The 17231-nt window shown below is 36.7% G+C and overlaps 4 protein-coding genes across 4 annotated transcripts; 1 reads left to right on the forward strand and 3 right to left on the reverse strand.

Moving 5' to 3' along the window:
• LOC104770186 (GTP-binding protein OBGC, chloroplastic-like) lies at positions 1882-5118 on the reverse strand. The gene is made up of 6 exons (XM_010494569.2): positions 3974-5118; positions 3200-3473; positions 2826-3117; positions 2574-2739; positions 2377-2485; positions 1882-2269 (listed from the first exon to the last, which is right to left on the reverse strand). Exons 1-6 carry the CDS (start codon positions 5095-5097, stop codon positions 2171-2173), a joined length of 2064 nt encoding a protein of 687 aa, XP_010492871.1. The 5' UTR covers positions 5098-5118; the 3' UTR covers positions 1882-2170.
• LOC104770187 (probable serine/threonine-protein phosphatase 2A regulatory subunit B'' subunit TON2) lies at positions 5275-8695 on the forward strand. The gene is made up of 12 exons (XM_010494571.2): positions 5275-5574; positions 5824-5915; positions 6035-6097; positions 6186-6284; positions 6384-6542; positions 6783-6854; positions 6983-7115; positions 7211-7275; positions 7395-7470; positions 7582-7683; positions 7814-8006; positions 8293-8695. The coding sequence occupies exons 1-12, from the start codon at positions 5433-5435 to the stop codon at positions 8537-8539; spliced, it is 1443 nt and encodes a 480-aa protein (XP_010492873.1). The 5' UTR covers positions 5275-5432; the 3' UTR covers positions 8540-8695.
• Positions 8812-13094, reverse strand: LOC104770188 (acyl-CoA-binding domain-containing protein 5-like). The gene is made up of 17 exons (XM_010494572.2): positions 12658-13094; positions 12487-12554; positions 12097-12178; positions 11871-11993; positions 11702-11779; positions 11511-11615; positions 11360-11426; positions 11202-11263; positions 10974-11113; positions 10758-10884; positions 10534-10648; positions 10375-10463; positions 10196-10279; positions 9746-10114; positions 9154-9657; positions 9008-9067; positions 8812-8927 (listed from the first exon to the last, which is right to left on the reverse strand). The coding sequence occupies exons 2-17, from the start codon at positions 12522-12524 to the stop codon at positions 8847-8849; spliced, it is 2124 nt and encodes a 707-aa protein (XP_010492874.1). The 5' UTR covers positions 12525-12554; positions 12658-13094; the 3' UTR covers positions 8812-8846.
• Positions 13579-14318, reverse strand: LOC104770189 (monothiol glutaredoxin-S2-like). Its single transcript, XM_010494574.2, has one exon. It carries the CDS (start codon positions 14139-14141, stop codon positions 13833-13835), a length of 309 nt encoding a protein of 102 aa, XP_010492876.1. The 5' UTR covers positions 14142-14318; the 3' UTR covers positions 13579-13832.

Here is a 17231-nt window from a genome sequence, read left to right on the forward strand (position 1 = left end):
ATCTATAATCTCTTTGATCGTGTTTTCAGAATAGGGTTATTAATTTGGAAAACATGTGACATGTGATAATCCCAATTGGCTTTGCGCACGATATTGGGAATGCACTATTGAGCTATAGAACACTTTTGGGTGGAAATCTTTTAGTCAAGTTCCATGTGATCGAGGCTTTCTTGGGTTCAGGAATGAAGAATTTCTTCACATTTCTCAAAAACAAAAGGCAAAGAAAAAAATACACAAAATTTCGAACAGCTAATGAAAAGCCAAAACTTTTGCTTATGAAATTTAAATAAATTTCTGTGTGATTTTAAATTTTATTTTTAGTGTCAAAAGGACATCCCCGGGATTTAGGGGTAAAGGTTGTCTTAGAACAAACTTGGACTTTGACGAGAGTCCAGACACTGTGACCAAAAAAAGCCAAGTGGGGACTTCACTATAAGTTTGCTATTGAATTATATATATATCTCCGACAATACAAGTTCATAAAGATTCAAATTAATTAGCATCCGTTGTTATCATTACTAAATTTGTTTATATATTATCAACCGTAGTGTAGAAAATGTAAATTGTTTTTACTGTTTTTTTCTTCTTCATTTTTTCATATAAACGAAGGTAAACTAAGAATGATATATTTCAATATAAAACTTTCGATTTTTTTCTGTTTAATAGTTTGATGTCTCTTGGGAGTATTCAATGTTTTGCTCAAAAACCAAAGGATGATATAAATATAATTATTTTTGGTTACACTCGTGTAGATTACTCTGTTCTAGAATTCGGTTCATTATTGGAAAGTAATAAGCTCTGATCCTTTTGTTTACTAGTACTACTCATTTTTTAATTAAAAGTCAGGTGATCAAGACACATTCGTGGCACCTAGTGGGACGTAATACATCATAATTATATCCTAAATTATGTTCGTGCTCTCCATGTGCTCTCTCTCTCTCTCTCTAATCACTTGAAATGATAATTATACTGTTTACATCGTTGAATCGTTTGTATACATCGTTGAATAATTTGTTAATAATAATAATACGGGTTTAAAATAACAGATTTTTTTCCTTTTTCCGGCATTAAATTTTAATTTAAAAGTATGAAACGTGAAAGAATGTTATTTCGAAACGCAAACACAACGGAACCAAACAACGCAACTTGAGAAACCAAACACAGTTAGATAGATACTTCGGGAAGGAACAAACAACCAATGAAAGATAAACACGTAAGCTAGAGAGAAGCCCCACCGAACCTAGTACGCGCATACTATGTGGGACACTGTCGATGACACGTAAGATACTGTTGCCGCACGCGACAGCGAAGAGGAACACAACACAAAAAAGTACTTAAACTAAACTAAATCCAATGCTTTGCACTTACGTGTCGTGATCTGACCCGACGGATGTGTCTGGTCAAAAAGAAGATCTTCTCTCGTACGGACCGTCTGATTTTTGGATTGGACGGCTGAGGAGAGAACTGCCAGTGATTTTTTTCTGTCAAATGAAATCTTTTTTTATTTAGACCATATCCCTCCTTCCCGTTTCTTCTCTTCCTGTCTTTTTCTTCACAAACCGGCCGGTTTACATATACATACGGTTAATTTGTTGTAATTTTTTTTTTTTAATACCAAATATAGTATCATCAACTTATTGTCTCATAATAATTCATTGTTGTTATCAGATGATATACTTTTAAGAGCTAACAAACAGGAAATATTGCAAATTGTTACAAAAGTTATTAAAATAAAATAAAAATTAAAGACATTGAACCGACTAATCAATTATTTGCATCGACCAGCTCATTTCAGTTGGTCAAGTGATGCATTGGTGGTGTAAATGTTTTTTTGAACACCTCTGTTGTGTAAATGTTAGTATAGAATTTAAAGAAAAAGTGTAGTAAAGTGGGATTTTCTCATTAACAGATACTATTATCCTTCCTCAGAAATAAATATTGTAGGTCTAAATTCTAAAACATCGTTTTTTCTTTTACTAAGGTCACATCAAAATACAGACCATAACAAATCTCAAAAATGTTAATATATGATACATATACAATACATCTAAAAATTTTGATTCAATGATCTGCGACCGGTTCACTCCAATGACCGGCAAAGTAATCTGATTCACTTATCGCGTCGGTATAAGAAACACTCCACAACAACAATAGAAGTAAAGATGGTTTATTATTTCCACTGAGGCCATCTGACTGAATCTGTGGAAGTCTTGTTCGAATCTGTAGGACGGCTCGAGCCACTGGCTGAGTCATGCCATATCAACTCCATCTATCCACAAACATAATACACATAAATCAAAAGATTGTAAACGTTTCATAAATCTTAACCACTTTTAACAGACAAAAAAAAAAACATTTTGAGAAACTCATACAAACCTTTCCTACGATCACGGTATCACCTTCTTTAACGCCCATATTCTTCAGTGATTTGTTCACACCACAAGCATCAAGTACGTTCTGAAACCTTTTGTCTGAATCCATGTACCTATCCAAACACAAATCACATCCACAGTGGTTAGTGACTCTTGATTAGTTAGATTGCATAAATCTTGGCTGTAGTTTTTAACTCATACCGCCAGTTAGTCATCTGGACAAACCGCTGAAGCCCAGCTCCAACTACATGCCACGCCCTGGTACCACTATCTCGGAAGATCTTAAACTCATTAATTGCTGCTCGTCGTTCCTTATCAATCTTCTTAGCTACATGGTCCAGATTCTCATTTGCTTGATCGAACAATGCTATAGCCAATTTGAAAACAAACCCCATTAATACACTGCATAAGCACGGTCTTATTCTATTATGCCAAATTAAAAGTAGAACACACCTTTGGGTTCTGCATTGGCTGCTCTGTACTTCTTTAGGAGTTCATAAACGGAGGAGATTACTTCATGTGTGCCGTCTCTTTGTACTGCGCTCATACAAAAAGGTTCAACCCCACGGGCACGTAGAGCTTCCTGAAACATTGGCCATTTCTCGTAAGCATCTGGGAGGTCCATTTTGTTGTATGCCACTACGTAAGGCTTCTCGGCAATCTCAGGACTGAATAGTTCGAGTTCGAGACGAACTGCTTCAAACTCAAGTTCAGGTTGTGGAGCTGAACCATCCACAACATGTACCTTTACACCACAAAAGAGAGGCTCGTCTAAGAAAAAACAAAAACAAAGTATTAAAGATTAAATCTATAGACGGTTGTTTTACCAGTGCTGAACATCTCTCAGTGTGCCTTAGAAACTCATGGCCTAAACCAAAGCCTCTGTGCGCTCCTTCGAGCAAACCAGGAAGATCTGCGACCACCATTGTTGAATCATAATCAAATGAAACCACACCTAGATTGGGAAGTAACGTGGTGAATGGGTAATTTGCTATGGTTGGCTGAGCGGCACATATCACGCTTAACAACGTGCTTTTTCCTGCATTTGGAGCACCCACGATACCTACGTCTGCAACCAGTTTCAGTTCCAAGTCCAGCCACCTATAGGAATATGTAAAGTTATAATTCAAAATCAGAGCTTCCCAGCAAAAAAACCCCAAAATATAAGAGCCACATATTACATGTCTTAGAAAGGCAAACACAAAGTCTCACAAGTCTACACCAGCATGAAAGTGTTGGATCTTAGACTACTTAATCCAATCCAAAGATATCCCAGAAATTCAAATCCATTCATAAAACATCAACATCTCTGTATCAACAGGAGCATTACTACTTGCAAGTAAACACTCACATGTACAAATCAAGCTTTACCAAACAATAGAAAGAGTTCCATGCTCCTAAACCAAAATGAAATCTTTACATCTGTTAACAATTTAGGTTCCTATGATTAGTTCACCCCTTGCATAACTAACATACGAGGGTGGAAAATGAATCCATTTCAGAAACTCTACTACTAGCAGTGCGTTGAAGTCCCAAACTTTCCACAATGTTCCATCAACAACCTGAACTGAAACAACTCAAAATGAAAAAAAAACACTTACATTTCAGGACCTTCTTCACCATTTTCAGCTATCCTAGGAACTTTATTCATCCCTGACTTAAACGAAGCATTCCCTCGTCCACCTCTACCTCCAGGCAACAACAATGCCCTCTGTCCCGGATGCAACAACTCCAATAGCACTTCCTTCTCCTCCTCCTCCTCCTCCTCACCTTCCACCTCACTCCCAACCTCTCTAGCCTGTCTCACCACCGTACCAGGAGCCACTTTCACCACAACACTATCTCCTTTAGCTCCACTCTGCATCTTCCCTCTCCCATGTTCCCCACGTCCCGCCCTGAAATGCACACTCTTACGAAATGGCAACAACGAATTCATAGACCCATCAACCTCTACATACACATTCCCTCCTCTCCCTCCATCTCCACCTGAAGGTCCTCCAAAAGGAACAAACTTTTCTCTCCTAAACGCCACCACACCGTTCCCTCCATCACCAGCTTTAACAAATATCTTCGCTCTATCGAAACACCGCATCACCGCTGGAACCCCTTTCTCCTTCACCCCAATCTCATCATCTTCCTCTTCCTCTTCCTCTCCCTCTTCACCCGAGAAACATAAAACTTTCCCATCCTTCAACTCAGATCCTTCACTCTCATCCGTATCATCATCACCATACTCAAACACTTCCTCTTCCCAATCTTCATCATCTTCATCAATTGATCCTGAATTACCCTCAAACACATCCAATCTTCTATAATTCCCCCAGATATCATCATCATCATAAATCTTCACCTCTTTCTCTTTCTCTTCTTCCTCAATTTCCCCCAAAGGTTCAACCTTTTCCTCGACCCTAGCCACATTTGACTCAGACAACTTCACTTCTTCGGAAACTTTTAAGTAAGAAGAAGATAAAAGAGATACATCTGAGAAATCTTCCCTAGGAGGAAGACGGGTATAAGTAGTAGCTTCGCCGCCGGCGTCAGAAACTGGCTGGAGCTTATCGCCGCCTCGAGATTTAAGATCGACTTCGCGTTTGAGCTTCGTTTTTCTAGGGTTTTTGGTGGTTCTTCCCGAGACTTGGTCAGGTTTAGCGAAGCTCTTCCTCGTCCTGGTTTGTCGGGCTAGAGCTTGAGGAGTGAAGAAACAGTTAATGGATATGGAAGCCATTTTTGTTTCTCTGAAGAAGCTAATCTAACGGGACTATATTGTTATAACACAATTTGTACTAAATTTTGATTTTTTAAAGTTTCGTGAAATAATTGAAAAGTAATATAAACACGAGGACTTATACTGCAAAAAAAGGAAGAAACTTTTGTTACCTTTGAAGTTTGAAGCTTTGGATCTCGCAGATTAAGGAGCTTGAGAGAGGGAGAGAGGGAGAGAGAGGGGCGCTCTAGGGTTTCTGCAGTTTCTGTTTCAGTCTCATCTTCCTCTCAAAAGGGTTTTAATCTCTCTCTCTGCTTCATTTGGTAGCTGGCATTGAGGGTGTGAGATTAGAGAAAATGTATAGCGGATCTAGCGATGGTGAGAGTCACGATACATCGACGCAGAGGAAGATCCCTCCGGCGTCTTCGATGCTTTGGGTTAGAAATCTACGACGATATATTGGTTCCGGTGCCGGATTAGGATCCGAAGCTCTAATGGGTAAGGTTCTTTTTTTGCTGGTTGTTGCGTTTTGGTTGTTGGGGCAGTCTGTAGTTTTGTTTTTTATAATCTTTTAAGCTTAAGGTGATGTCATAAATTGAGGAAATTTTGGATTTTTAATCTCATTTTGTAGTTTGTTATGTTATGGGTATGAGTAAAGTTCCTGAATTTAGAACAGTCTGGGGAAAATGTACCTTTTTAATGTATCCAAACACTCTGTTTGACTATGGAGGAGTCTTGTTTTTGTAGAGCTTGAGACGAAGAGAATATTGCTCGAGATATTCAAAGAGAAGCAACAGAAAAGCCAAGAAGCAGGCACCATACCGAGTTTCTACAAGAAGGTTTGTCCCTTACATTAGTATTTTACTCAAAATAAAACTTGTATTGTGTTATACCATTCCTAAAAGTTGGTAATTTGTGGTATTGACAATAAGATTTTGTTCGTTTACTCTTTGTTCAGAAACCTGAAAATGGGTCTATTAGTCAAAGGGTACAGAGGCTTGCAAAATACCGCTTCTTGAAGGTATTGACTCTTCATTTCCTGCTCTTATTGTGCTTCAGAGGAAGTTTAATGTTTTTGCTCACTTCGTCATGTTGGTTAATTTCCACAGAAACAATCGGATCTTTTGTTAAATGCCGATGATTTGGCGGCTATGTGGGTTTGTTTGAGAGAAAATTGTGTGATTGATGATGCCACTGGTGCTGAAAAGGTATAAATACCTTTTGTATAGTGTTGCTCTAGAGCTGAAACTATTTTTTATATATGTGGTAACGTTGATTCTGATATTTGTGCTGTCCTGTACATGTAGATGAACTACGAAGACTTCTGTCATATTTCCTCTGTATGTACAGAACAAATCGGTCCCAAATGTCGCCGGTTTTTTAGCCCATCCAATTTCATGAAGTTTGAGAAGGACGAGGCTGGGAGGATCGCCATTTTACCATTTTATCTTTATGTGATGCGCACGGTGAGTATCCTTACGTGTGTTTTTTTTTTATGTCTATGCAGTTTTGGTTATTGTGGCTATATATCATTCTGTGCCATAAGCTAAATATAGGGAGTTTCGTTGTTGTATTTGAGTGGCACCAGCTTTGCTAGTCTTGGATGTTTGTTTTTCAAGTTTTTCTTACTTTGACTTGTCCTATTGTTTTAATCAACTATAGTTTATACTCGTTTTAATGACTATATATGCTCAAACACTGTTCAGGTGTCACTTACACAAGCTAGGATTGATATGAGTGAGCTTGACGAAGACTCTGATGGTTTCCTTCAATCCGATGTAAATAGCTCTAAAGCTTTAATTTTATAATTGGCCCAAAATGCTTCAAGTAGTCGTCCTACCTGCAAATGGTGCCGACTCTTATGTCGAGTTCCTAACAAATAGTCTCTTTGATGTTGTTATTATAGGAAATGGAGTCTTACATTGGTGGTCTAATCCCTAATCTGGCACAATTGAGGGACATGCCTCCAGCCTTTAATCAAATGTATACTCGCATAGCTGCACAAAAGTTTTTCTTCTTCTGTGATCCCCACAGGCGAGGTAGGGAAAAAATCATATTATGATGAGGCAGTGCAAAATTGCTTGACCTAGTATTCAATCGACATGTGTTAAATGTGATCTTGTTTTGCCTACAGGAAGAGCCTGTATTAAGAAGATACTGCTTAGTAACTGTCTGCAGGAACTAATGGAATTGCATCAGGTAAATTTAGAAGAAAGATGACGTGAATACAGCTCTGTCAGCTTATAGCTTTCAACTTTCAGAAGCTACTATATATGTTACTTGCATTTTCTGATTTTTCCTCGTGTATCCTACGTTAGGAAAGCGAGGAGGAGGTCACAGACACTGAACAGGCAGAAAATTGGTTCTCTTTGACTTCAGCTCAACGCATATGTGGTGGGTGTGCTATTTTGTCTTAATACCTGCAGATAAACTGGAAACAGTTCTCGCTATTTCTTATTAAGAACTCAAATATAATTTAATCTAGAGTTTCTCTTTTTTCGGTAGATATGTTTCTCGCACTTGATAAAGATATGAGTGGATCGCTGAGCAAACAAGAACTCAAAGAATATGCTGATGGGACCCTAACTGAGATTTTCATCGAAAGAGGTAAAACCAAGCACTTTGGGTCAGTGTAGGATTTTCGTGGTATTGATACTCACCAATAGTGATCGAGACAAGCTTAATATTGTTTTTGAAGTGGTTGGGTACATACTAATTTTCCCTTTGTTTTTTGTAGTGTTCGATGAGCATGTCCGGCGTGGTAAAAGCGGCGCAGGCAATTCCCGGGAAATGGACTTTGACAGTTTCCTTGATTTTGTTCTTGCTTTGGAGAATAAAGACACTCCAGAGGGCTTAACATATTTATTCCGTTGTCTTGATCTCCAAGGGAGAGGCTTTCTCACTACTGCTGATATTCACTCTCTCTTCAGGTAATTAATCTTTTATCATTAGACTGGATCTGTTTAGTTTTTTACTTTTTAGTAGATTTTGACATGGAAGTAAAGAAGGGGAGCATCAAAGAGTTGTGATGTTAACTGATACAATCTTCCTAAATAAAAATTCTGCATTTCCTGCTTGCGGAAGCTGAGTTTTGTTCCGCAAGTCTCATATCTGCAAAAGACACTAGTGCATATAAAAAACACACCGTTGATGTGTGATCATGCCATTGTCTCTCTTTTGAATGAGTGTCTAAAATTTTCTCTCTTAAACTTGCAGAGATGTTCACCAGAAATGGATAGAAGGCGGTAATTATGAATTGTGCATAGAGGATGTCCGGGACGAGATCTGGGACATGGTGAAGCCATCTGACCCGTTAAAGATCACACTGGGTGATCTCTTGGGATGTAAACAAGGTGGAACCGTTGCGAGCATGCTTATAGATGTGCGAGGCTTCTGGGCTCATGACAACCGTGAGAACCTTCTTCAAGAAGAAGAAGAACCACCTGAGGAAGAGTCTCAGTGATAATGTTATTTCCTGTGTCTACCTAAAAAAGCTAATCTTTATGAGCAAAAGTCTCCACTAGTGAACAGTCACATCTCCACTCTTATCTGTGTGTATGTTGTAAGAAGCTTATTATTAGTTGGTGATGTTTAATGAAAGAAATGGCTGTTTATATTGTTACTTGTCTAATACTTGGAATCTGATTTGATTTTTGAGATTTCCGAATTCTTCCTTCTTTTTTTACATTAATCCACAAAACATAGACATGGATTCAGTCATGTCTGGAGTATTACAAAATGGAAGTCTTAAGGTTGTCTCTGGTCTGTGTTCAGACATGGAAAGGCTTTCTGGGTGTAGCAGCTCTATTTTCCAGAGATTGCAACCTTTGCTTCAGATGAAACACTTCAACCTGCGTTCATCTCTCACGTTGTTAGAAAAAAAACGCAAAATTGAACAGATTGTGATGATGACGATGATGAATGACGATACCTGCAACTGGAATGCTCTTGCTCGTTCTCCTGCAAGAACTCCTCTCGTTGAATGCAACTCCTACAAAATCCGGTAACACATGATTCTTTTAACAACTTTGATCCACCAAGTTTTGAAAACGCTTGTATATCCACAAGGATTTTTACCTTTTGTGTATCGTCTAGGACAGCTTTTAGGAACGCTACATCATGCTCGAGCCTGACATTGTCGGAGTGAACCATGTTTGACAAACTATTAGCTTCCTCTTGAGCGAGCTCTAACCCGGTAAGCTTCTCCTTAAGCAATTCAACATCTCTCATAGCGTCCGATAGCTTTTTATCTGTCTCTTGTTTGCTCCTCAACGCAACCGACACATTCCTCTCAGCAGCCTCTCGTCCGGCCAATGCTGCTTCTAACTGCCCTTCCAGAATCCCATTTCTTCTTATAAGAGCCGTCATTTTCGCCTCATGGAATTGGTACACGCTTGATGATGACATTGATCCTGCAAAACTGATATTATCCATTTCTTGGAATATCAAGGCGCCATCGACGGTTTCTAAAGGAAATGTCTCAGAGCCTTGCTTTTGGAGATTTGATATATCATGGTTAGAAACCATCGAAAGTGTTTTCTCTGCTGTAATCTTTGCTCCTCCATTGTTGTCATCTACAGTCTGAAACCATGAGAAGAAATTGCATACGTTTAAAGGCAATTCAAGAACACCAATGAATGCAAGTAAAACATGAACTATCTATATATACCCGAGGCACGGAAACTTCTTCTTCTGAGCACTTGGTAGGTTCGATTACCGCTCTGTATTCCTCTTCAGTGCTGAACTGTTTACGCAAAGAGACATTTCCAGAAGACGGGTTGCGATGATCTCCGAAAGCAATCTCTGATAAAGACCTTCTACCAGAACCACCATGCTCTTCAATGGCTGAAGCAAGTTTCTGTCTGGCAACTGAATCAATGAGCCTCTGTGAAGAGGCTTTGACTGATTCATCAGAGGTTATAGCCGCCGAGGGAGAAGATCGTTTACCAAACAGTAACCGGCCAGGGTTTTTCTTGGAAGTTGTCTGCGGATGTGTTGGCGATTCACTCTTGTTCTTGTCAACGATAAACGTCTCAACCTTTTTCATAAAAAAGATTTAGTCTTTGCATCAAAACACAGAGAAATACAAAAATAAAAATGTGAACAGTGAGGCTCGTACCTGATTAGAAGGATCTTTTCTCGTTCCTCCAAAAGCTACGAGAAAATCTTTATCTTTGTGTTGCAGAAGAACTAGACTAAATCCCTACACCAACCATATCACAAGACAACAACTGAGCTTTATTTGATAGCGGTTGAAAGAATGTAAAAGTTAGTTAACTATAAAATGGGTATATCTACCTTGTTGGATGTGATAGAAGATTGAGAAGAGATGCTTGCCACAGACCATTCGACCTTTAGGATATCAAAGACCAATGTTTCCGCGTGTCCTACACCGAAAAAAACTCAAACTTGTAAGATCTGAGTAGATTCAACGCGGTTTCAAGGTAGAAAACTTACTCTTCTTTCTGCTTCCACCTCCGGTTATATACCATTTAGTACCGCAAAGAACTCCACAACTACCCGCTCTTGGAGATGGATGAAATCCTCTTATCTTTATTCTTGACCATACCATCTTGATGACACCAAAAGATACAAAAATGTTAAGTGCCAAGAAACCAAAAACAAAATTTCAGTTATAGAAATTTTTTTTTTAAAAAAGTTGGTGTGTGGACGAAAGGTACGGTTTCAAAGTCGAGTGAGTATAAGTCATTGAGTGTTTTGTTCTTGCCCGAACCTCCAAACACAAACAGAATTTTGTCATCGAATAGCGTAGCTACATGATGTGATCTTGCACACGGCCGTGTTCCTCTGGTAGTTCAGGAAAAAACCATGTCACGAATACGCCAGTAGGAGTATACATGTAAAACAGTCATTAGAAAAGCGCGGAAAAAACTAACGTGCAATTAAGAGGGAGCCATGTGGATGATTTGAGATCAAACATATGAAGATCATTTAGTTTCCTCTTCTTAGAGTCTTCACCGCCGAAAAGTATCAATACAGAACTGGCCCTCACCACTGTGTGACCACTGCGACTGACCTGCATTTTTTTTTTGTCCATGTCACTTCACAATCCAAACCACAAAGCCACAAACCCCTAAATTTATATTGAGGACAAAGAAACATACCGGTAAGTCTCCTTTCGCATCCATTAGCGACCAGCATTCTGAATCAGTATCAAATGCCCAAACTGCCAATAACATATACAAATACAACACCATTTTAGGCAGAGCAAAAAAAACATCAAAAAGTCTAGACTTTAGATTACAAAACAACTGTGTGAAACCTGAAACTCTATCACTGCAAGGATCTGTTTTTCCACCCACCAATAGCACTTTTTTACTCCAAGAGACCTAACAAACGGATAAAATAAGCAATCAAAACCGAAATGTATAAAAACCAGTAAAAATATTTGTTCAAACCAAACAATCAATTACCAAGCAATGGCCTTTCCAAGAAGGGATCATGAGAGGAAGACTACTTGGCGATAAGTAAACTTTCGAAGACACGGTGGACCATGTAAATGAATCAAAGTTAAGCACCTGTAAATACAAATCTGAGAATATCAAATATTAACCCTTTTAAGCTAGTGCTTGATATCTATAAATTGTTCTTTTGTCTTTTTTACCTGTACATCATCCAACAAGCCATTACCAGATTCTCCACCAACTACTATCATTTTGTTTCCAATAGCTGCCGCCGCATGCTGCATAAAAGTTATTAAAAAAGACATAGTTAGTTCTTGTCTTCTTGAAAAAAGCTCAGAAGCTAATAAAACAACCGAGAAACTCTATTACATTAAAGCGTGGAGCGGGTTTATCCCCACCAACAGGTAAGACCATCCAATTTTCAGAATTCCTTGATGAAGGCTGGAAATCAACTTCATCAGAATAACTAGTGGCAGCCAGAACAGCTTCATTCTGCATCATGTTTCTTACAACAAATCAGATAACAGCAAGTCAATGTTAACCAAACAGTTAAAACATATATATATATATATGTGGTCTTCTTCATATAACTTACACTAGAGTTATCAGCGCGTTTGATGGTTCGCAAAGGACTCTTATATCCTTGAACAGACTCCGCGAGCTGTACCTTCTTAACTCTAATCAAATTACATCCACAATCAGTCTCAAGAAACATATACCAATTTTGAATCTATTATAACCCATGAAACGTATTTACATGATTAAAAAATTGCTTCAACCTAAAAATAGAATCCCCAAATTCATAGGAAAAGCCCAATGCTTATAAAAAGGAGTTGCTTTTGCAGTAAGCTTAAACAGGATTACTCAGTAAAGGTGATTCGCTTATAATGTAAACAAAGAAAAAGATAAAAGAAACCTCAAAAAGTTCCCCAACTTTGAGTAAATCAATATATACAGAGAGAGACCCACAAAAAGAAAACTAAACCTGCCAAGTCTCATCCGCCTCTTAGAAAAGCTGAACATTTTCTTCCAATTTCTCAGAAATCCCCAACCCTAAAAAATCAAAAAAAAAAAAAAAAAGCTTAGTACATTGTCATCATCCATCCTGAGATACCAAGAAAGCAAGAAATTTACTGAAATTAGTAAAAGAAGATACCTTCTTAACTTGTTATGAATCTAAAATTCAGAAGTTTACAAGATGACCCAAATCTGAAAATTGAAATTTTTTTCTTTTTCAGAGAAGATCAACTACCAATACCACCACAATGGCCATATGTATGTATCCACAGCTTGAAAACGACGTCGTACTGAATCCTACCTAGCAAATGCTGTCTTGGGGCCAGACCAGGGAAAATGATTGGAGGGGAGCCGGGAGGATTGATTTTTTAGCTTATTGGAAGTATATAAATTTGTTGTCTTTAAGCAATATAACAATGGGACCAAAGTTAGTAACCAAAACAAAACAAAAAACAAAGCGAATCTTGTAATGTAATGTAATGTAATGTAATGTTATCTGGGGTTTACTTATTTTACTTTAGGCGTTCGAGACTCGAGAGAGAGAGAGAGAGAGAGAGAGATGGGAACAACCGTTGTGTCATGTGTGTGGTTTTGGTTCGTTGAGTTATGGCGACATGTTTTGTCTGTTTCTGCGGAAAGTGTGATCTCATTTGAGTTTAGTGTTTAGTTTTAATGCTCACGATTCGCGACGCCCTTTGTGGGTCCCTTAACTTCCCGCGACTTATTATTATACGACTTTTCGATATTTCTCTTTCAAATTATCAAATCTATAATAATAGTAACACTACTGTTTAGTAGTATTAACCTTTTATATATATATATCAATTATGTATATATATAATATTATTAATTTAGTGATTTTAGAAGAAGAAAAATTAGAGTCATAAAGTCATAATTATGCAAATATCACTGATTTGTTTATACTTAAAAAGTTATATGTATTCATGTAAAGTGTCATCCTAAATGGTGTTATTTATTAATATGTTGGCTAGTTTTAAATTTTTGCTGTTGTGTAAAAAAAATGTATTCAATCTTGTTTTTTCTTCTTCGCTAGAGTATCAGTTTATGCAGATCAATTATTATTATTTCTTCATAAAAGTTCATATAAGTCAATACATATCTTTTAAAAAAAAGATAACCTCAAAAAAAAAAAAAAGACAACACACTAATTATTGATCCGACGTGGACTCATCATATCACCATGTCACAGATCATAAAGATCATAGATGTGTTAAAACATTATTCTGCGTACACTTAACTTAGTGTTAAGCAAACTAGTTAATTAATATATATATATATATATATATTAATAAGTCAAACCCACAATGCACCAGCCCGCTTAAGCATAGGAATCAAGGACCCGTTTAGATGTAGACTCATGACCTCGTTGGCTCCACCAACCAACTCTCCCCCGATAAAAACCGCCGGAACTGCGGGGCTACAACCTATCCGCAACAACGCCTGCTCAATCTCCCTCCCTCTAGATATCTCATCCAGCTCGTAAACCGCTGGATTCGCTCCGAAATCACAGAGCAAAGTTTTGATCGTGTGAGACATACAACACAAGCTCTTGCTGTATATCACCACCGGTCTCTCCATCACCATCTTCGTTATCATCTCCATTGCTCTTTTTATATATGATCCAACAAATTTAAACTCTTAATTGAGGTATATGAATCACTATGTATGTATTCTTATAGATTGGAAATATTTGTAGAGATTTAAAGGAAAATAATTACTCTTGATCGTACTCGGAGAATAAGGGTTTTGTGTAATGTTGTGTGGATATTAAATGTGTGAGAAGTGTTTGTTTATATAGAGGCAGTCAAGATGATGTATATTGGATTAGATGGGGAAAAGATGTTTGGATTTTGTTTCTAACGATATCGTGTCCGAGAGCGACACAACATCAATTTTATTTTGGATCACAATGTACAATATTGAGAATCTAATGATTTTTTGAACTTATCATCTTTTCTTTTCATTTTATTGTCCATTCAGGGCATTTAGACATACTTAATTATACTACTCGTCATGGCTAAAAGGTGAGAATGTCCTTCGTACGGTTCCATAAAGCGATCTTGTCGATCTCAAGTAATATCAAAAACCTAATGATAAAAGAGACGTATAGGTTTAAAATTCAAATTGGTAAACCGCGCGAGTACTGGTTTACTTAGGCCGATGTTTTGACCCTGCATGTGCACTTATAAGCACCTTCACCTTTTGAATTTTTTTTTAAAATGCATACACTACAGTAAGAGGCGTTACGTAAATCCAGCATTCTACCTAATCTAATGCCATTATTTGTTTCCATGTACAATTACTCAATTAGCTATATCCAACCTAGTCCTTGGAGGGTTAATTAGCATCAAAAAGAGATTATGAGATTTGGTTACTTTAAAAATTCGATTTAAGTTAATCTAATTAGGATACTCCAATTAATCATCGTAAAGTTGCATGAACCAAAAATGTTTAATTTTATGTACCCTGCCATAATTATTATAGAAAAGGTTGACGACTTGAAGTTAAATTGGATTTCTTACATATGCATTTTTTTACGTATGATTCTCTCAAAAAAAAGAGGAATATTTAAAACCTATCAGGAGGCATCTTATGAGTTGGAGAAATAGTGATCCAAAATAGGGGCTCTTTTTTCTTTAGGCCACGTCCCCGTCTCTTACGTGAGGATTCTATTCTCGACTCGCCGCTTCTACATTTTGCAACTCACAAAAAAGAAAAAAAAATTGTTATTTTTTGTAATAATTGTAAGTGAGAGGAAGAGAGAAAGATTCACATGTGAGCTAAGCACATATGCTTTCATAGTGACTAACGAATTTTAAGGACAACGAATCGATAATACATATGAAAGTAAACACACACTTATATCAGTTATACTTATATGTATATATGCCCTCGAGGTCCCCTTTTTTCCAGGGAACATACGGTTTCGTTGAAAAACTCCATTTCGATAATCATGTGATTTATTGGTTATCTAGCTAAACATATACAATCTAAACGTTTTTCTTGTCCAAGTACCCATGATCTTTACAGATGAGAGTAAACATTGCATCCGAAGTTAGACCACGATTATTTTAGATATGCATATATTCTCAGTAGACCATGTCGACCGTAATCTGGTCCCATGATGTCGGATAAGATACGTGGCCGATACGATCCATTGCAACATGCCAAACATTTTGAGATTAATCACATTTTAAATATTGGTGGTCTCGACTCTCAACAGTTTATTACAGAACTAGACATAACTAGTATGTGATAATTTTCTAAATAGCAAAACTTTATTTTGGATTGGGCTCATATTACTGACTTATTGCAAAGCTTGTTTCAAGATGAAAACATGATGCTAAATTATATAATTAATTATACCCTGTATTATATATTGTCATCCAAAAGATTTTTTATCAGTAATATATATTAATAATTATATTTAAAGAAAAATGAATAATTAAATCCTGCAACCATGTTATCCTTGCTTTTCTAAGATTTAGCTTAAAAGTATTTTGCCTTTTTTATAATCCCATCGAATCCTTGGTTGGGATGTGTTGATTGCTACAAGCACGTGAAAAAGAACAATTTATCCTATATATAAACGAACCTTTCTTTTTCCATACTGCAGTTTGCTCCTTTCTAGACTTGCTTATATATTCATAAATATGATAATTAATAGATTCGTTGATGGTTGCACACTTGCATGTACGATTCTTGGACCTCAAAGTTTGGCCTGCTAGAAGACCAATGGCCAAATTTGGGTTCATGCATGCATGCACCGATGCACGGTGGAAATGCCGACAATGTTTTTATTCTTAGTTTGAAATATATATATATATGTATATATCACCCATATAACATAATTTATGCGATCTACGTATTGTGCTGTAGACTGTATAGTAGTACTATTACGTGATTTTTAAAATAGTATTCTCCAATAAAGTCCAAAAATTTTTGGTTTAAAAACTAGACCGTCGATGATTTAAGTTTAGAGGAACCAAAATATTGGTTGTACACAAATAGTTGCAAAGTTAATAATTAGTATTCCTAAGAGTGTTCTTGTATAATGAAAGTATATTATATATATATAATATATATATATATATATATATAGATGCATACAAAGAAAGGAAAAATTGTACGTTATAAGATAAAATATATGAAGATCAATATATATGCCTTCGTGTGTGATTTATTTATTAATTAGAAAAGGAAAATGTCAAATATTTACACTAAATACAAGATATATATATATATATTAAAAGGTGATATTTATTTATCTGTCATGCAAGTTGAATATATATCATGAACAATCTATTTAGAATATATGCGCTATTATATTTGTATAATACACTATGTGGTTTAAATGTATGCCACACTTTATATTTGCTTTTAAAATTGAGAATTTGTATATATAAAACTAATAAATTAACTTAGTAACCACCGTACCCTGGAGGATGATATATAAGAATAACGATCGAGAGGACGGTTCATGCCTTCATGGCATCATCACATATTACCATGTACTATATATCTTCCGTACCCGAACCGTACGTCGTGTGGTTGCAACTTATATTGCATACATTTATCGATTTTATGAATAAAAAATATAATTTCCCAATTATATGAGTTAAATGCGCATGCTAAAATGGTTATTTAATTTGAAAAACTAATTTATCTCTACATATATGCGTGTTTTTCTCT

This window comes from Camelina sativa, chromosome 20 (assembly GCF_000633955.1).
Source record: "Camelina sativa cultivar DH55 chromosome 20, Cs, whole genome shotgun sequence".
NCBI classification, from domain to species: domain Eukaryota; kingdom Viridiplantae; phylum Streptophyta; class Magnoliopsida; order Brassicales; family Brassicaceae; genus Camelina; species Camelina sativa.